The sequence below is a fragment of the Lissotriton helveticus genome, chromosome 5_1, assembly GCF_964261635.1.
Source record: "Lissotriton helveticus chromosome 5_1, aLisHel1.1, whole genome shotgun sequence".
NCBI lineage: Eukaryota > Metazoa > Chordata > Amphibia > Caudata > Salamandridae > Lissotriton > Lissotriton helveticus.
This window is the reverse complement of record NC_136065.1, coordinates 458,146,530-458,167,945: the sequence shown is the minus strand read 5'-3', so window position 1 is coordinate 458,167,945 and position 21,416 is coordinate 458,146,530. Positions and strand designations below refer to the sequence as shown.

Below are 21,416 nucleotides of genomic sequence, written 5' to 3'. Positions count from 1 at the left end.
TTCGTGCAAATCCATTCAGCCGTTCGATTATTATTATTATTATTTTTTTTTGCCCCGCGGGGCCCTTTTAAAACCTCCACATCAAACCTAGGGGGTCAGCGAGGATCTACTATGCCCCCTTATGGTCATTTGCCCCTTCGCTTTGGCCTTCTCTTGTCTCTCGATCCTACCGAGAGACAAGATGGCGGCCGCTACGGACTGTTTGGAATGTTTACAGACGCCGGAGAACCAATCAGCTTCGCTTCACAAAGCTCCGTTGCGCGAAAAGTACGCGTACTGGAGCGCTGCCCGGTCCGCTGTTACAGATATATATCTTTTTTTAAATGTTAATTTCTCAAAATCCACTGTAGCACATATATTGAGACCTACAAAAGGCACATCGGGCTACCAGTCCCTACAATTTTGCCAAGTTTCGTGCAAATCCATTCAGCCGTTCGGGCTAAAAGTGAGGTCAACCGCCCTATGGAAAACTCAATGTTAAAAACACGTTTTGGGACCCCCCTTTTTTCTCGACCCCCCCTGGACGAACCCCCCCCCAATTTTCAGGGGCTGCTCAGAAACAAAATGTGCCATTTTCCTGAAAATTTCAGCCAATTCCGTCCACAAACGCCAAAGTTATTAGACATAGAATTTTCAAAAATCCCATAGAGAAAAAATCCTAACTATATATACCTACTGGCGACCGCCAGTAGGTAATATATATATATATATATATATATATATATATATATGAACTCCAACCTGTCCCTCGGTGCACTTTCCGTGCGGACAAGAACGGGGACACCAAATGATGCCACAGCCAGACTTGGATCACAAGTGATTTTCTTTTATTTGTGCATACAGGGTGCAAAGCCTTGCCATACGCGTTTCGGGTACCGGCTGTGGCCTTGCTCACTGACAGTTTATCTTGGTTACTCCACTGCTATAAATACAACTGAGTAAAGAAATTTGCGCGCCAACCTTCCGATTCAGTAATGAACATAAATGAAGGACTAATGACATTGTAGTGTACACAGGTTACGGGAAATGGATCCACCATTTTGGAACGGTACAATGTAAGTAAGCCCAATACTATCATATATATATATATATATATATGCAGAAGCAGAATTCAGGTAAAAGAATTCAAACGAGCCCGTAGTTCTTCCAAATGGTGTTTATTCGGCAAATCAAAGAGTCGAGGGATATATATATATATATATATATATATATATATATATAGAGAGAGAGAGAGAGAGAGAGAGAGAGAAACAGAGAGACAGAGAGAGAGACAGAGAGAGACAGATCTCTACTCTTGTCAGTAGACTAGTCTGGTATGCCAGTTACCCAGGGAATTGGAATTTTCCAGCTGCAACGTACACCCCAAATTGTCAGTACTAGTCTACTGTGGTGTCCTTGATGCCACCCACAAGATAGATTCCATAACCCCATCAGAACAATAACATTTCGACCATGTCAGGTAGGAACCTGTGTGACTAAACATTTACCCAACTTTGTTTTTATCATTGATTTGACTTGATTAGGACTTTGGCTCAGGAGTGAGTCCCCTAAGGGGATCTCTCTAACTTTGAAGCCTGTGTCTGCTCTCTGCAGCATCCCTTGGGAACTGAACCATGAACAGGAACCAGAACTGTTTAGCAGACTGAAGAATAGGGCCCTGTATCAAAATATATCTTGCAATATCTCTTGAATGTTTAGAATGTAGCCATCATTCGTTTATATGTCATACTGTCTACATGTGGAAGGTATGCATAAAAATGTTATTTCCATTCATGCAATGCTTAATTTCAACCAACAGTTGCAGGTGGGGCCCACCTGCACTCATTTATGCAGACTGGCACTTATTTTACTTCTTCAGACTTCGACACAGAGAAAGAAAGTGAAAAAAACACAAGGAGGAAAGAAGGAGGTAGAGTAAGACACACAACTGTGACAAAGGAAGAAAGCAGAAACCTGTAAGAGTGAGCTAAAGGGGCAGGGAGTGTCTGGTAGTGGATTAAAGAGGAATGAGGTGGATTAAAGACTACATTGGCATTCTGTAGGCCGACATTCAGTAGTGCTGGACGCAGCCTTCTGAGCAAAACTGTGGGCCCCAGCATTTATTATTTTACAAATTAAGCTCTGAATTCACATAATAACCGAAAATGGACATAAATATTGAGTGTGTGCCTACACAAACATGCATGTGGGCCTGTGTAGGCGTGTGTAACATTTAGGTTGAACTGTATCTGACACAGCCTGCGCACCGCTTCCTATGAACCTGGTCTTCACTACGTGACCAAGCCAATCTAGGCAGGAGTGGGAGGCCTATCCCTAATTCGTCTGTGACATAGAACCTACTATCCTGGTCAATACAAAAAAGCAGAAGTCTTACTTTGACATTGCTAGGTGTTAAACTGGGGAAAAAAACACAAAAGTGGATTCGCATGCACGCGGAAAGGACCAGTGGGAGCGGAAACACTGGGCCAAGCAAACCATGCATCACTTAAATATCTCCTTGAATGTGGTAATTGTGAACTATGTATGTATTCAACGTGATGGAAGGCACAGTTCAAGTGGGTTGTTTTTTTCGAATTTTATAGTATTAGAAAGAGGCGCTCCAAACATGGTGCCTACTTTATAGCCTTTGCCATGCCTATAACATTTCTAGTTACTTTACTTCTTTACTTTCACCTTCATCTATGACGGACATGTGACAGTCCATCAGGGGCTGCCGGCATGGCTCGCGGGTGGGGGCAGCACAGGCTGCTTAAACCCCCTCCCAAAGAAAAACCCATACCTTTCACACTGTTACTGACCAACAACCAGCTGTAGTCCCACTTGAAAAGTTGGGTGAACGACTCCCAGGTTTAAGAAAAATAGGAGCCAGCTGCAGCATGAGGTGTTACCTCCCCTTTGCAGGAAGCCACTGACGGTGTTGCCTTTGGTAGGCAAATGGCATTTGCATTGCTGAGGGGCTGCCCTTTGTTCAGGTAGGCAGTTTAGAGACAGGGACAGAGAGGGGAGACCAGTACCCAAACCTGTTTTCCCGTGGGTGTGTAACTCACAGGTAGCCACACCTCTAGGGTGGACTACCAAGCCCCTACCATCTGAGGTAGGGTCTTGCCATCTTGAGAGTGGGAAGAATAGTGCACTCACTCTGGGATTGCTAGACGCCACACACAGCTGGAAAGTCATCACCAAGAGGGAGGGGACCTGTTAGCCCATTGGCTAGTGAGCGCATATTCCCCTTCAGAGCCCTTTCTGAGAATAAATATGGCACCTCTGGCACCCTGACCCTAAGTTCACGTTGGAACTAGAACAAGGACTGAAGGACTGCCCTCCTGTCCCTTGTACTGCACAAAGAGAGGCTGCACAGTCTGCCAGACTTCACATGTTGCATCTGCTGCACCTTGGGCTAGCAACTAGAAGACTGTGCCTATGGTTCCTTGCTTGGGGAAACATCATGCCCTAGGACCAGACCAAAGAAGTGACTCAAAGGAACAGAGGAATGACTGCCTGGAACCTGCACCAGGGTCAGCACAACTAAGGTAGCCCACATCAGGAAGTTGGTAGCCACTATGGAATATTCGCTACTAGCTGCCAGTGGGCACCCCAAGAGACCAATCCTTGACACCCAAGTGTTGCACCAGAGTCAGCCAGACCCGGGAGTGCCACCTGAGTCCAGATTGGTCACCCAAGAGGGCCACCAGCCCCCACCAAAGGATATCACTGGGACCACTGTGGACAAAGACTGGTGGCCCAGCCGCTGCTGGCCTTCTACGGTCTCAAAGAGGACTTTGAGGGACCCCTACCTCTATGAGCAAAGTTGCCTCACCTGACACGTGGACTGAGTATTAACAGCAAAGGCAACCCATTGACCGCAAGGCACCCAGAGCATCCTTGAGCATCTTCAACTCCTGCAGCCACAGCATCAGAACCACTCCATTGAAGTCTATGGTTGTCATGCTGTAAAGTTTAGAACTGGACTGGAAAACATTCTGGTGGCCAGGTAACTGTCCGGATCTACCCAATTGGCCCCCATGACCTACTCCCTGTTGTATTTGGTCACACAAGCTGGTCCGGAGTAGCCAAATTAACTTTTACAAACTTTTCAAAAGTTTACAAATTGTACAATTACCAATGCTTGTCTGTGATTGGATTAAAGATTACGTTTTCTTAAAAACTCTGTATCTCAGGAACCCTCTGGTAATTTTTGCTCATATTGGACTCTAAGAAGTAATAAAAATATAATCTATCTTTATACATTGGTATAGTATTTCTTTCGTGTTGCGTAGCTTTCATATTTCGTTGTTTGGTACTGTGAAGTGCTTTACACTGGTTCCTTTGTTCAAGCCTTGCTGCTCAGAGCCATAGCTACCCAGGGTGGAGCTTAAGGTTACACAAATGAACCTGACTAGACCCAAGGTAGTTTTTGCGAGTGCATTCCATGGCAAGGTCCCACAGCCATACCATATAATACAGCCAAATCCTCACAATTGAAAATTGGCAAGCGAAAGCTTTGGCTATGCCAGCATCCATGCGTGTGTGAGTCAGACTATCTGTGTGCAGCAGTTTTGCCTACAGGACCAGCTTTGTGAGGATCAGTGCATGAGTGCACACCGTGAATTGATCCATTGTCCTTAACTGCAACATAGCATTATGAAAATCTAGAACAAACATTCCCAGTGCTTTTAACAAGCTTTAGAAACTATTTAAATTTTTGCACATGTCATCGTGCTTCACGTAGTTGAGCTGCACCCATATAACCCAGAGAACGGGGTCCAGTCTAGCCCAGCAAGAAGGAATGCCCCCCAACTAATATCCTGGATCCCTTGTATGGGTGGAGTAACCCACAACTACCCCTGTCTTACATCATCTAAGCAGGATGATTTAAGGATCCAACCAGGCATTAAAACATATTGCCATCATTTCAAGTTTAATCGGAATAACCCTTCAGGGATAAGGAGACAAAATGTCCATAAAGCAATTTAGTTGTCAGCTGATGAGTTGAGAAGTTTCTCAGTTGTTGCTTCCAGCTAACATTCTTTCTCTTTTCTATGCTCTGTGCTGATTTTGAGCCATTTCCAGTCTCATCTTGTAGTGTTGTTGCCTCCTCTTTTGCTTTCTGGATCTGCAAAGCCCCACAGCTCTTCTGTTCTAGGCCCAGAAGATTCCAGGCTTCACTTAGGTGACATATTGCATGAGTAGTTGCTTCCAAGGTGAATAGATGGACACTGGATAACCTCATTTGTAGGGGATTGATTTCTGGTGGTGCATGGTGACAACCGCTCTAAAATCTCTCCTTGGAGCTGAAGTTGATGAGGAAACATCTAGAAACAGCTCAACTTTATCTCACTGAATTTGTATATTTTCCATTAGTCTCGCTTTAACCATTATTTTTTCTTTCAGCTCGAAAAAAAAGATCTGTAGTGAGTACATCTTGGGATAACTTGCTGCTAAAAGGTGCAGAAAACCCTATGTTTAAAATGTCTAAATCAATTGTAAAGTCATTTGTTTCAGACAGGCTACGGCAAAAGAGTGCCACCACATATTGTTCCAAGGCTGTGCTGGCCATTTCGGGGTTGGTGCCTCAGAATCTAACATTGCTCTTCAGGGAACAATGTTTGCCATCTTTAAGCTTTTCTGACAAGTTAGTATATTGTTTTTTCGGTTCTGCCACCCTCTACCCCAGCACATCTTGGTCATGTATTGCTCTGTGAGCACAGTTTCAATGTTGATTATTCTATTTTCAGATTTGTTAATATTATGGCCCAAATCCAAAATAGACTTTGCTGTGTCTTGTGTCAGGGAGGTCAGTTCTGACTTAAACTCATTGAGTATGTAAATGTGCCCCTTGTTGCGGGAGACTGGGTCTCAATTAGGTCCAGGGGGTGTCAATCTCTGTCGGATCTTGAGAGCCCTAGTGTCTGCTTGATACTTCTTGTCCTTTTTTTGAGAGCAGAGACGGTCCTTATGGACAGTGTTTTAAGTAGTTTCACTCTTGAGGATGCACTAATGTCTATGAAAGGAATCTTAAAATTACACTGGGTCATGTGCTCTTTGATGTAGTTTCATGTAAGGTAGCATGAATCTCAAAAGCCCCCCTGCCAGACCCAGCTCTAACCATGGGATAGCCATCTTTAGATAGACTGCACGGGTTGCAAAGTAAAAGCTATAGAATGGCTCTTTAGATGCTAAAGGCAGTTAATTTAGCTGTCTGGTACAAAAGGTGTAATTCTCACTGTATGGAGAGTCTGGATCACTGGAGTAATCCCAGTGGAGCTGTTGCCACTCCCGAAAATGGTAGCACCCTATTAACGCCTTAACCGCGGTGGCAATTCCACCGTGGTGCGGGCGTTCTGATGAGTGGGCGGGGCTGCGTCGGCCGTTGGCAGCACTGGGGAGGGAGTGCTCCCGTCGGAAAACGGCCAACGGGAGCATGGAAGGGTTTAAGAGTTGGTGGGGTAGGCGCTATGTCCTTTGGAAACACGGGCTGAATTTAGTATCTCCTTCCTCATCATGGCTCACCTCTTTTAAAGGCTCTAGAGTGCACTCCTTTCTCCAGCTGTCTACCTCTAGTGCTGGCTCCTATATCACCTTACAGTGAAAGTGCTCCACTGGGCAACCGGTTACATCATTGCTTCAGCCTCAGCTCCCAGTCCAGTGAAGCCAGATGCCCCTCGCTGCTGAGTGCCATCTTGAGTGATCTAAGTGCCCACCAATTCCACTGGATCTAGCAACATGGCTCGCACACCTTCCAAGCCACCACTGCCTCTGGCCTCCGCATGGCCTGTACACTTTTGAGGAGGAGGTGAGTAAACCCCGCCGACCCTCTCAAACCCAGCACCACTCAGGCCATTCAATGTCCATTGCCAATCAAATCCGTTCCAGGGTTCAGCAGTCTCTTCCCTCTGAGGTTGTCTGCACAGAATGCTGTTGTGGCTCTCCCTTCCCACAGATCGCCAGCTTCACTCCATTCTTCCAAGCCACTGTATCATTTCAAGAGACAAGGGCACCCTTTTGGACTCAGGCCCCTTAGTGCTGATTGACCTATGGATTTAATATATTTCCTATTTGGTGCTATGAGATGCAGAGATGGGTGTGCCTGACACAGTGAACGATATGCCCTGTAACTAAGAGCATTATCACCATATAGTACTCGGTGAAAAGTGTGCTGTCAGGGACGTGTACAATACACATTTGCTTTTGTACTTTTATTTTCTATTTCTGCGTGCCCCCATTTCTAACAAAATAACAATAATCCTATATTGTTTGCAAAAAATGAGTGCTATAATTACTGAAAATGGGAAATAAATGTAATGTTGCTCCAGACAGGGGGCCACAAAGTATGTTGGCCTGGGAACACAAAAAATCCTTCAGCTGTCTTTGGTGTGTGCAGTGTGGATGATTGTCCCCATTGGGATGAGTGAAGGGTCTGTCTAGAGGTCAGCCATGTGACCAACCCCAGCTGCACACAGCCAAAGGCCTTGCACAGCAGGTGTAGGCTGCCCAAGGAAGGTAGAGTTTAGCATAGTTAGGCTACCCACAGAAGGTTGGATTCAGGGCAAGGCTAGAGAAAGGACCCTGCAGCCATGGGAAGTTGATGTCCATGGGTGTTTGGGTGAAGGCTCTGTAGCTAACCCCTGCCCTGCTTCACAAGGCCAAACATGGGGTTAGCTACCCTCAGATTGCTGAGCAGCAAGGGTATGTTGCTACAGGTTGTTAAAACACTATAAATACTTATATTCAAGCCTGAAAAATGATGTCGCACACAATAAATATTAGAAAAAAGGTTAGCCACCTGCAGTGGGCTTAGTGCTTGGCCTCACCAGAGACACCGGCCAGACTGCCATCCTACAGTGGTGTGTGCAGAAGTTTGTGGGCAGTGTCTGCCCACAGATTAGACCTTGTGGCCTACCTATGCTGTGCATGACCAAAGGCTGTGGGCTTTGGCGTTGGCCACTTGTTGTGGGTTGAGTGCAGAGCCTTGTCACAGACAGGTTATGCAATCAACCTCTACCTTGCCTGACCGAAGGATGTGCACAGTGGGACCGCTGTGGATTGGGTGCAGACATTGAGGCTAACCATCGCTGTATGCAGCCAATGGCCCTGTGTGGTGCAGGTTGATCCCTCGTGGCAGTTAGGTGCAGGGCCTGTCCGTAGACCAGGCATTGTGGCCAAACCCTGCTGTTCCTTAGGCAGTGGGGGTTGGCTGCAAGCCCCTGGCTGCAGGCCAAGGCCTGAAGTTCAATATGTGGATTATTATCACAAACCCTAAAAATTCACTGAAAAAAACAAAAGTTAAAGTACTGTTATGATGGGCTTTGCCCATCAAAACTTTACATATTATTAAAAAATACATCTGAAATTCACTAAAAAACACAGTTAAAGTGTAGTTATGTTTGCTTTTGGCTGTGCACACCAGCGATGTGCTACCTCTGAAGGTTTGACTACAGACACTAAAACTACTGTATAGTGCTGCGGTTCATACACTGTGAGGGTTAGCTGTTCAATGTAGGTCCTAACCTAAAGCCTGCCTCTGCACCCAGCCAACACAGAACACAGCTAAAGGTTGTGTGCTGCAGAGATTGGTCACCGTGTAGGGTTGGGCACAAGGTCTGTCTGTAGGCCAGGCCCTGTGACCAACCCCTGCTGTGCACAGAAGAACAATGGCTGCCTGTGAAGGGTACTCCTTAGTATCAACCCCTGCTGCACACAGCCAAAGCCTGTGAGTAGCGTAGATTGCTTATCACAGAGGAATGGGGTGAGAACTATGTGGCTAAGCCCCACTGTGCATGGCTGTAGGCTGAATATTGGTACCATTGGATGAAGTCATCAATTATGTCAGTTGAGAGGTCATTGGTGATCCCAAACGCCACCTCCGATCAGCCAACCACGCCCTCGCCGCCGTCCCCCGCATCCGAAGAGCGACTACAGGAGGAAGGTCCTTCTCCTACCTGGCCGCCAAGACCTGGAACTCCCTCCCGACCGACCTGCGCCTGACCCAAGACCACCTCTCCTTCAGGAAGAAGCTGAAGACCTGGCTGTTCGAGCAGTAGCGGCACCCCCCCCCCCCCCCCAGCGCCTTGAGACCCTACGGGTATGTAGCGCGCTTTATAAATGTCAATGATTGATTGATCAATGATTTAATTTAACATTATGAGTGATGTCATACACAAGGTCATACAGTGTGCATGACAATGCCACGAAATATGATTAGTTTATCTTACCAGAGCTGCTGAATTTCAGTGTTTTTTAGGGTTTGTTTCTTAACCATAATTATGCTTTATCTATGTTTTTTTTACAGAATTTCAGAGGTTTATTTAAATGTGCCTTTAGTTCTTGAAACCAAATTGTACTTTCACCTTTGTTTTTTTTGTGGAAGAAAAAGAATATATATATATACGGTCCGCGCTGTTTATGCTTCCCCTTGTCTGTCAAAAGCCACTGAAGAAAGGAGTTCACCTCCTGAAACGCATCTGGCCTAATCAAAGAGACTTCCCTCTTGAAGACCGCTCTGCTGGCATGCAGTGAATAAAATGGTTAAAGCGCCACGAAGGTCTCCGTATGGTTCTACCAAATTGGGTTCTGCAATGGTTGGATTTGTTACGGCCTGACCCAGGTCGAGGAAAGAGCCTGCCGCTTCCAGCTGGTCCCGGGTGACAAACTTTTGCTGGCGACATCGGGACAGAGACAAGCCTGCGCCTTTGCAGATGGGAACATGCTTGAGCTTTTAATTAGAGCAGACAAAGCGAGGCAGAGACTATCAAGTGTGTGTGCAATTTAAATTGGGACATTTGGACTCGGGGAGTTGCACCCACTGAGGCTGACATCAGCGCGACTGCATCAACCAGAATGCCATGTGGCCACGCCCATAGGGGGCAGGTACGATGTTTAAAGACCGGTCCGCGCTGTTTATGCTTCCCCTTGTCTGTCAAAAGCCACTGAAGAAAGGAGTTCACCTCCTGAAACGCGTCTGGCCTAATCAAAGAGACTGCCCTCTTGAAGACCGCTCTGCTGGCATGCTGTGAATAAAATGGTTAAAGCGCCACGAAGGTCTCCGTATGGTTCTTCCAAATTGGGTTCTGTAATGGTTGGATATATATATATATATATATATATATATATATATATATATATATATATATATATATATATATATATATATATATATATATATATATATATATATATATATATATATATATATATATATATATATATATATATATATATATATATATATATATATATATATATATATATATATATATATATATATATATATATATATATATTGAGGTTGCATGTGAACAAGGGCTCAGGGAGCCCGAAACGCGTAATGCACTCTCTCACGGTAATGAGCAAATAAACGGAGAAATTCAGCATTTGGTCCTGTGGTCTGTCTCCTGCGTTTTCCAAAGGAGTTCTTTGTGGGTGGATATATATATATATATATATATATATATATATATATATATATATATATATATATATATATATATATATATATATATATATATATATATATATATATATATATATTACCTACTGGCGACAGCCAGTAAGTATATATAGTAAGGATTGGCTACCATAGGAAATCCGCAACATTCTATTGGGATAACTTTGGCGCCGGTTGAGAAATTTGTGTGTAATTTTCCAAAATTTTGGCCAGCTCCGCTGCGCTCCTTCCCTGGAAGTTTCGGGGGGATTTGTGAAGTGGGGGCTGAGAAAAAAGGGGGGTCCCAAAACGTGTTTTCCCTATGTTAATTTCCATAGGACGGTCTGACGAGTCTACAGCCCGAACTGGTGAACGGAATTACACCAAACCGGGGAAAATTGTAGGGACTGGTACGCAGATGTGCCTTTGCTATGTTTGGTGAAAATTGCTCCAGTGGTTTTTATGAAAATTAACTTCAAAAACACATATATATCTATAGCAGCTCACCCTAAGCTCACTCCTAAGCTTACCGGTACGCGTACGTACGCGTATGGTACGCGTACGTGCGCGTACCCCTACGTGCATGAGCTGCATGCTGATTGGCTGCCACTGTCTGTCAACACTCTAAAACAGAAATTGTGGGCGGCGTACCCCGCGACTTTGAATTTTATTTTATTTTTTAAAATTTTTGCCTTGGGGGTCCTTGTGGGACCCCCTGAGCAGGCCTAGGGGGTCAGGGTGCTTCTACTCTGGCCCCTTTGCGAGTTTCACACCTTTGTTTCACTGCTTTCTTGTGCCTTGGTTCTAACAAGGCACAAGATGGCTGCCAACACTTCCTGGTTTGGAGTGTTGACAGACAGTGGCAGCCAATCAGCATGCCTTCCCGAGAAAGCTGCATGCTCATTGGCTGTCAACACTTCTAACCAGGAAGTGTTGGCATCCATCTTGGGTCTTAGTAGACTGAGGCACAAGAAAGCAGAAAAACAAACGTTTAGAACACAAAAAGGGGGCAGGGTAGAAACACCCTGACCCCCTAGGGCTGCTCAGGTGGTCCCACTAGGATATTAATATATTTAAACGTTATCCGCTAATAGAATTAGCATTTAAAAGACCTTGCAAATTCACTGAAAAAACTATAGGTTTAAGGCCTTTTATAGTTCGAAATTAGCATTTAAAAAACCTTTGAAATTCACTGAAAAAACCATAGGTTTCAGGCCTTATATAGTTAGGAATTAGCATTAAAAAAACGTTTGAATATATAAAAACGTTATCCGCTAATAGAATTAGAATTTAAAAAACCTTGCGAATTCAATGAAAAAACCGTAGGTTTCAGGCCTTATATAGTTAGGAATTAGCATTTAAAAAACCTTTGAAATTCACTGAAAAAACCATAGGTTTCAGGCCTTATATAGTTAGGAATTAGCATTAAAAAAAACCTTGCAAATTCACTGAAAAAACCATAGGTTTCAGGCCTTATATAGTTAGGAATTAGCATATAAAAAAACCTTTGAAATTCAATGAAAAACCATAGGTTTCAGGCCTTATATAGTTAGGAATTAGCTTTTAAAAAACCTTTGAAATTCACTAAAAAAACTATAAGTTTTAGGGGTGTTATAGTTAGCTGGACATTTCACTCATACAAAACCATTGAAATTGCTCCTATATAGTTAGTTGTACTAACTATATTTCGCGCACCCGCAATCCACTGCTGATGATGTCACATATTACATCATTCATGACATGGTCAGTGACATCACTGATGACATCTCAAATGACATCAATGATGACATCACTGATGTCATGAATGATGTAATATGTGACATCATCAGCAGTGGATTGCGGGTGCGCGAAATATAGTTAGTACAACTAACTATATAGGAGCAATTTCAAAGGTTTTGTATGAGTGAAATGTCCAGCTAACTATAACACCCCTAAAACTTATAGTTTTTTGAGTGAATTTCAAAGGTTTTTTAAAAGCTAATTCCTAACTATATAAGGCCTGAAACCTATGGTTTTTTCATTGAATTTCAAAGGTTTTTTATATGCTAATTCCTAACTATATAAGGCCTGAAACCTATGTTTTTTTCAGTGAATATATATATACATCCAAATTGTCGCTTGTAACTGCCTCTCCTGGGCAAATGATGAGAAGTGGACCCAAAACTTCATGCCAATCAATAGTGCTTTATTGTCTAACCAGCCAGTCCGCCATAACGCGTTTCGACCCCCACTTTGGTCTTGATCACATGACGCTTTGCTAAGGGAAAGGGCGGCATATAAAGTGCATACACAGGAAATAACGACATCATAGTGCAAATGTTATCATGGAAAGCAACAAGTTACTAGTAGCAGCTTTTAAATTCTGTTAGTGCAAAATACCATGCATACATTATTGTAAACAACATTATGAATAAATATATAAATATAATTTTAAATATATTAATATTTAAAAACTTGATGTTATAAAAATATGCAAAAATAATGTATTTGTGCAGGACAATCATAGTGTCTAATGTTTGACAAAATATATACATACATACAGTTGATGCTCGCCCTTCTGTAATTCTGACCTTCAGTTCAGCTAATAAACACATGAATTTGTGTTGAGGGCAATTTGTTCATAAAGCCACCATGTATTAATTCTGCACCTTCTAGAACAATTTGTTTTTCTACAGTTGCTTTAAACCATGTATATATATCTATATATATCTATATATATATATATATATATATATATATATATATATATATATATATATATATATATATATATATATATATATATATATATATATATATATTCACCAAAATAACACGAAGATTACAGGGATGTTATAGTTAGGTAATGAATTTTTAAAAACTTCTACATTAAAAACCAAAGGTTACAGGGATGTTATAGTAAGGTTCAGATTTTACATGCACAAAACCATAGTAATTCAACTGAGATAGATATACTTGCATAAAAGAAGCAGAGAACTCTGGGTAGTTACCAAGTTTAGGTGGAGAGCAGTTCCTGTATACAACACCCTACAACAACAATGACACTCTGAATTTGCTCACCTCAAAGGTCTGCTTTGCTATCAAAGTTTTTAAGCATAGGATTAGCACAGTGCCGTCCATGCAAACATGAGTTTTTGGACAACATGGAGCTGGAAAGAAAATGTGTGTTTTCTATAGTCCAGACCTGAAAATGTCAATAGCGGCCACATAGGGATAGTAAGTACAATACAAACAGTATAATACAGTGGTTCTTATTATTTTATTTCTGTGGAACCCAACTTAATCATTACCAGGAACCCAGGGACTGCTCACCGAATCATTATTGGAATTTTGTACAAACACTGAGTTCATACTGGAAGCCAGGAACAGCGGCCTAAGCATTTTGGATGATTTGAACTGCAAAATAATACACACACAAACATACAAAAATAAGCATTCATCAAACAAATACACACATGATGAAAAACTGTATTTAATTCAGAAACAAATTGTTTTTTAAATCAACATATTAATGGGAAGGTTGGAGTTTTTCTAAATTCAATTGAGGCCACTCATCCGCGATACTATATTCTGACTGGTGCACTCACACTGCTTCCAAAAATCAATCTGAGGATACTAACTTAATTTTTTGCCTTCAATTTCAAATTCCTTCACATTAACAGAACGTTTTCAAATTTCCAATTTTGCTTATTTAAATACACTTAATTAATCTGCTTATATTCTTTAATTTTCTAAGCAGTCACATACCCCCTGAGTAGGCTTCGTGGACCCTCAGGGGTCCCCGGACCCCAGATTAAGTAAGAACCACTGCTAGAATGCAATACAATCAATCAATCACATATTTGTAGAGCGCGCTACTCACCCGCTAGGGTCTCAAGGCGCTGGGAGGAGGGGGAGCCGCTATTACTTGAACAGCCAGGTCTTGAGTTGTTTCCTGAAAGAGAGATGGTCCTGGGTCAGCCGTAGGTGGGTGGGGAGGAAGTTCCATGTCTTGGCCGCCAGGTAGGAGAAGGATCTTCCTCTGGCGGTGGCTCTGCGAATTCGTGGGACGGTGGCGAGGGCAAGGCTGGCGGATCGGAGCTGGCGGGTGGGTGTGTAGAATGTGAGGCGGCTGTTGAGGTATTTGGGGCCCATGTCGTGGAGAGCCTTGTGTGCGTGGGTGAGGAGTCTGAACGTGATCCTCTCGCTGACAGGGAGCCAGTGCAGGTCTCTCAGATGGGCAGAGATGTGGCTGTGACGGGGGATGTCCAGGATGAGTCGTGCAGAAGCGTTCTGTATGCGCTGGAGTCTTTTCTGGAGTTTGGCTGTGGTTCCAGCGTAGAGGGTGTTACCGTAGTCCAGTTGGCTGGTGACGAGGGCCTGGGTGACCGTCTTCCTGGTTTCGGTGGGGATCCACCGGAAGATCTTTCGGAGCATTCGCAGGGTGTTGAAACAGGATGATGAGATGGCGTTGACTTGCTTGGTCATCGTGAGGGAGGAGTCCAGGATGAAGGCCAGGTTGCGTGCATGGTCCGTGGGCTTGGGTTCGGTGCCCAGTGCAGGGGGCGACCAGGAGTCGTCCCAGGCAGAGGGGGATGGACCCAGGATGAGGACTTCCGTCTTGTCTGAGTTCAGTTTCAGACGGCTGCGCTTCATCCATTTCGCGACGTCTTTCATTCCTTCCTGGAGGCTGGCTCCGGCGGTGGCGGGGTCGTTGGTGAGGGGACTTGCACACTCGAGGGCCACTCTGCATTTGAATTGTCCATCTTTGTGCTGGCAGGCTCTAGTTGCGGAAGAGTCAAACATTCCTGCATGCACAGCCAGGCCAAAGGACCTTCTGAAGGAGTATATATTGTAACTGTTTGATCTGAAAGCTAACCTCTTACTGTTTCATTGTTCCACCTTCCCCGCTCTGCTTTGATTTTTCTGTTGTGTAGGTGGGACTGTTGACTTACTATTTAACTGAGTTTGCCTAAATGCTCTTAGAATTTTCTTTGCCCTCTGACCAATCACCGGATTGCTTTGAAGTCTTTATAATTTGACAATTTCCTTTTTGCTATTTTCGATGGATATTTTTTATCTTAATAGCATCTGACAGGGGGCGGGTAGCAGGGTGCATCCAATGCGGTGGTTTGGGTGCCCGCCTCCATGGCGCAATTCATCCGGGATCGCTGCTTGCCAAATCTAGAGGCCACTGTAGTTACCAGCTCTCACTCTTTCCTCTTTTGTGTTTTTCCCTCTCTTGCTGTGGATCAAAGCCTGTTGCGAAAAAATAAGTTCCCAAAAACGAGTGCCAGTTGACCACATCTGCAACCACCGGCTCAAATTAAGCACTGCCTTTTTGTCTCACCGGTAAGGGTTTTTCTAGTTGTGTCACCAGTTTCCTATCTTTGACTGTCTCCTTTCAATCCTAACTGCCTTTCTTTATCTTGCTTTGGGTCGAAGTCTGGTTATGAAAAGTAAGTCCCTGTCCACAAAGATGAATGCCAGAATCCACCACCTGCAACCACCTGCACAAATTAAGCACAGGTTAACATTCAAGTAATGGGAAAGCTAGAGTAATGAGAAAACGCTGAAGGAACAAACCATGCTTCACTCAAACTACACATTCAACACTTATTGGGAAAAGGTTGACCTTGAATGAGAAATCTTGATGCGATAGACCCTCAGTCAGTGATCACAATGTCTCTCATTGATCACATCATTCACAGTGCCCAATAATGGCAATTCTATACGGTAAATGGAGGACTTCTCTGTAGTGGCGTCTTTGTTCATTCAATTTTCATAATTCTGTATTTCGATTGACCAGCTATTTAATGTGCTATGGGGGCTCTTGAGCTCATCCTTTGTAAATCTGACTAAGTGGAATTTGTGAGTGAACATCTACTGCTTTCTTCAGAGCAATTTAGAACACAACTTTGTATGTTAAAGGGAGTGTCAGGAAAAAAAACAGATCAGGGAAGGCCACATAAGTATCTGGCGACCTATGATCCAGAAAGTGACATGATACTTGGGCAGTGAGTGATGGGTCTTACACTGGTCCCCATTGGTCCAGGAAGCCTTGAGCATTCAAAGTAAACACTATAAGCCTGAAGAGGCCTCAGAACAACAGAGATGACATTTAAGGAAGTAAAACCTGAGGGAAGGGGGCCGGGGCAGCCGCCGCCTCCGCTCCTGATACGCGCTTTTCATCTTCAGCGGCTCTTATGATGCTAACCTCTAGAGGACCAATCGGATTTGTAATAAAAAGATTACCCAGATTAAATAGAAATAATATATACACAGCAAACCCTGTTAGGGACGAAAATCTGGTTACAGATATTACCGGTGAGAAAAATGCGATTCTTGCCTGCGCCGTCTGATGCCTTTCTGGGGAGGGGCAAGGGGGGGCAGCGGTTCTTTATTCTCACTGCCACCCATTAAATATACATGCCAATTGCTTTAATATATTACAGGCTGCTTTAAACTTAACTCTGTATTATTCATAAGCAAAGCAATAACAGATTTCAACATATTAATACGTTTGTTTGCATATTTATACGCATATTGGTACGAAAATTAATGGGGCGCATTCCTCTAGGAACACAGGGAAGAGGCACAGAAGCAACAGCAAATTCAAGAAAGTAGGCTGGTGGTAAGGCACTGCTCCTGGGCCTATTTTTCTCTGTGATAGCACCAGTGGTGCCAGGTAAGGCTGGCACTCAAGGTATCTGTTTAAAGGGAAAAAGTCTGAATGTGAAGCATTTCAGATGCCATGCACACTTACTAGTACAGCATGTCAAATACAAGTCAGTGACTCCAGGTACCGTGATATCTGACCAGTAGGAAACCCAAGGCACTTGCCGAGTGTTCGCAGGACATCAGGTTACGCAAGATACTGGCAAATGGTTTCTGGAAACTGACATGCCTACTGGTAGGGGAGACAAGGTACTTACTTCCTAAAGACTCTGGATATTTCAGATACTTACCTACAACAACAAGGGGGATCAAGGAACCTTCAGATAGTATAATGGACTGGCCCATAGGCCCATCGCCAACTCACCTGCAAGGAGCACAGGGTACTTGTGAAGGGCTCCAGGCGCATCAGGTAAGAGGCCACAATGCTTGCGGAAGAGTAGTGTGTGCAGTAGTGACACTGGACCGGTAGCTCCCCTGAAATTAGAACAAAGGCCTGAAATTAGAACAATATGGGCTAATATGAAGGGTTTTCTGGATGTTTATGACCAGGAACAGGGCAAAAATAATCATTATGATCAGTGCCAGTAGGGGTGGGCGGAGATTCTATGGCTTTAGTACTTAAATAAATCCCAACTATATGGAGAAGTGAAATTGAAAGAGTATGGCTTCCCAGGCCCCTTTTCTCTTTTTTTATTATTATTTTTGTTTATTTCTGTGTGTATTTCTTTCTTTCAAGAACCCACCATGACCGCAAGGGATGCTGCACATTGTTTAGCAAAGGCTGCGCCTAAAGCACAACACTGGGTTATAATGTGATGCCAGTGAGCGCTTGCATTGGTCCACAAGCATCGGTAGCACAAACCCAAAAATGTCTAAATGGCATCAGCGTGAAGGTCTGTGAAGCAATCTCAGAGTTTCACGTCAAAAATGTAATTGGCAAGTGCTCTCCTGGACCCGCCACTGTTACACTTCAGATACCCATTACTAAGACATGATCTCCAAAAGTAACTTTAAATAGTAGGTAGGGACCTGGACAGCAGAACAAAGGCAACAAATAAGGGCAAAATAAGCACGACAATCAAGCGAGGAGAAAGAGACATTTTAGACAAAATAGGAAAAGAGAAATGTTTATGGCTGAGTATCCTTGAACAGAAGAGAGGTTTACAGCAAGGGAACAAACCCTGGAATATGCCAGGAGCATTGAACCTAGAAAGTTAGGGCATGACGGTTTCACCCAGGGCTTTAAGTGGGATGAAAAAGTGGGGGGTCTCTAAGAGGGGTTTGAGTTATGTAATTGTAGGCATGGCGTAAAACGTAAACTACATTTCTGTGATTTCCAGTGTATCCAACTGGTATTTGGTGTCTCTCAGAGCTTTCAGTTTTGCATTCAGATAAATAACACAACAACTGACAAACACCTAAAACCAGCCAGGACAACTAGTTTTGTCAATGGTTGTCTCTGTGCTATCTGCAGAGAGGCCAGGGATTGGATGACCATGGATTCTGAACGCCTTTTTTGATACACTGACGGGCACTGTGGGAGACTCCCACTGCTTTCAGTCGAAGCTCTTGGCTCGTTATATAGACTTGGATGGGAGTCAGTTTAAAATATACACAATATATTACACACAAAAAAATACAAATTCAAAACATCCTCGATATAACTAAAACTCTTATGGAGTACAAAATTAAGTAAAACACGTGAAATATAAACAGGGACTAAACCACTGGCATGGATTACCTCAAATGTTTTCACATTCATTGTTCGGAAATCGCCAGTGTTTTTACCAGTAAAGTTAAGGACATGAATATAGGGAACAATAGGAACCCATTGTCCGATTTAAATTACAACCGATGCTGAGACCCAGAGGGACCCAGCCCACTTAAAGCTCTGGTAATAGTTATTCTGTGCCTGATATATTGGTCCTCATTCATTGCACGCTGGTGCCAGAAGGCAATCTGAGACCTGTTGAAATGCAGATTTACAAAAGTAAAGAGTAAGCTGGCATCGACAGACTTCCCAGCCCGACCCAGGAATTGGAATAATGAATTCACATTGGAAAAAAGGAATACATATCTGGAACATTTGCTGGATTCTGAGCAGAATGTTTCCCCATTGTGAAACATACTAGAAAAAGTAGAGATTTTTTTATAAGTATTCTGAAACTGAAATAATGAGAGTTTAACAAACATACAATGATCAGACTAAAGTACAGCCTTTCATTCTGCTTCATAGATTGTTTGCAAACAAAATATCTAACAGACGAGGAGGAAGTAGGCAGGTCAATTGTTCAGGAACTCACAGGTGACAACGTCTGGGTGAACTGAGTTTACTCTGAAGAAAAGAAAGTGACAAGTGGACGGCTAAAATGTCATGCTCTTGATTCAATGCTCTTTAAAGTATTGATAGGTGACCTTCAAGAAGATCTGCGGCCTACACAACACTTCATTGGCGACGAGACGTCTGGACCCTGTCTGCTGCCTTGTCCTGCCCAGGATGACGAGATCAGGCCCCTTTCTAATCTGATGGTGGGCCACGTTATCTGTGCCCACTCTAGCCTCTGTTGGTGGGAGGCGGGTGAGTTCACTGTACAAAGATGTATCTGAGGAGTGGACGTCTTGGGAGCAGGGGGCTTGGCTGCCCTGAGAGCCGTCCAACTCCCCACTCTCTGTCGGTGCCACAGAAGAGAGAGAAAGAAGCTTTATGACACCCTAGCACCTGAGGGCTGCACCACCCCTGCTGCTGAAACGGCCACCCTATACAATCTGTACATTACCCCAACTCTTCGAACAGCAGAAGGGGCCTCCTGCTACATTGACTGTCCAGTCTCTTAAGTGTGGAGAGGCTCAGAGACCTCTCCTGCCATTGAAGCAGCTCAACTCTGCAAGGAAGGCAGCGGGGGTACCTTAGGATCAGAAACGAAGGCCAGTTAGCCCATCACCAATGCCAGCCCCGCATCTCACCCGTGGAACTCATAAGTCTTAAGTTTCCACTAGTTATGTGTCTTCAGCAGGTCAGAAAGACATTATTTCCAAAACTGACCTCCCCGCCTCACTTCTAGCACGGCCGAAACTGTTGAAGAGGACAACCTGCTCCAACAAGAATGGGATTCCCAAGGCTCTGCCCCACTGCCTGGAAGCCCTGCAGTGGAAAGAGACGCTGTACTTCTACACCGACTTGAGGGGCGGCCTCTTGCTCTTCCTACACCTAGGAAGGGCAGCACCGCATCGTCCATGCTGCACCGTCGAGCCCCGGTGAGGAACAAGACTGTGAGGGGTTAACCGCCTCATTGGGTAGCACTGAGTTGTACATCAGGCAGGCTGTTCTCTTTCTTGGTCTGAGGCGCACATCAGTGAAATAATTAATTGTACAAACATGAGACAAAAGGGGAAGACTGACCCCGCAAACCCACTGCGACTACCTGAAATATTTCCCTTCAACTAAGTGTTCTACCACCAGCCTGGTCTGAAAAAAACCTCTTGAGATAAAATTCTGCCAGAAAGTGGTACCCAAACAGCATGTCCACCAACATTGCAGTGCTGGACCACGGCCAGTTCCTCATATGATCTAGCTGCATAAACATCTCACACAGACAGAAAGTTATCGCTACAGGTGCTCAACACCACAAGATCAATCAGGTACACCTCAATAGAGTCATGTACGAGGAGGTCTCCTGCCCCGTTTGGGCCCCAGCCTGCACCAAACAAGAGGCAGTAGATGAAAAAGAGGGCTGCATGAAACCCCACACCTGCCTAAATGGGCTCCAATAATCCCATACTCCATATGCCCCATTTCTGTTGCAAATTGCCAGCTGCGTAAGATTTCAACCCCCTTCTGTTGTACACTTCCACCCTTGGACCTGAAGCTCCAAAGGGTGCCTTCTGCAGCAGAAGAGGTATGAATCCTCAATACTTGCCCCACTGAAGATGAGGCCTGTCAACACCTGCCCCAACGGTGCCGTCCCTCACCGCCGCACCCCATAGGACCATGTCGGCCTGAACTAAAAAGCGCCACGCTAGAACACTAAGAAAGAAGAGAAGAGAGGCAGCTGCCATTTTAGACTGGTGAACCTGAATACCACTCTAACACAAAAGAAGAAGAACCCTGCCACAGCATCTATTTAGGGTTTATCATGTGTAAAGACTTTGCCATCACAAAGGGCTCATACCATTGGCAGCAAATGCATTTATCTGCCCATGGTAGGCAGGATTGAAACATGGTGGGAGAACCAAGGGTAAATGTCCCTTCGTTTTCTAGAGTCTATAAAACTAGTTTCCCACAGCATGGGTTGAGACATCGTCAACATCTGCCTTCTAAGCTGCGGCATCCATGACA

General features: G+C 44.1%; 1 protein-coding gene across 2 annotated transcripts in view; it reads right to left on the bottom strand.

Moving 5' to 3' along the window:
- WDFY4 (WDFY family member 4) overlaps positions 1-21,416 on the bottom strand; it is a 1,018,342-nt gene that overhangs the window by 104,739 nt on the left and 892,187 nt on the right. For both annotated transcript variants that reach the window (XM_078642707.1, XM_078642708.1), the window contains one exon: positions 17,445-17,554. In XM_078642707.1, coding sequence (XP_078498833.1) covers positions 17,445-17,554 — 110 coding nt within the window. The remainder of the gene's footprint in view (positions 1-17,444; positions 17,555-21,416) is intronic.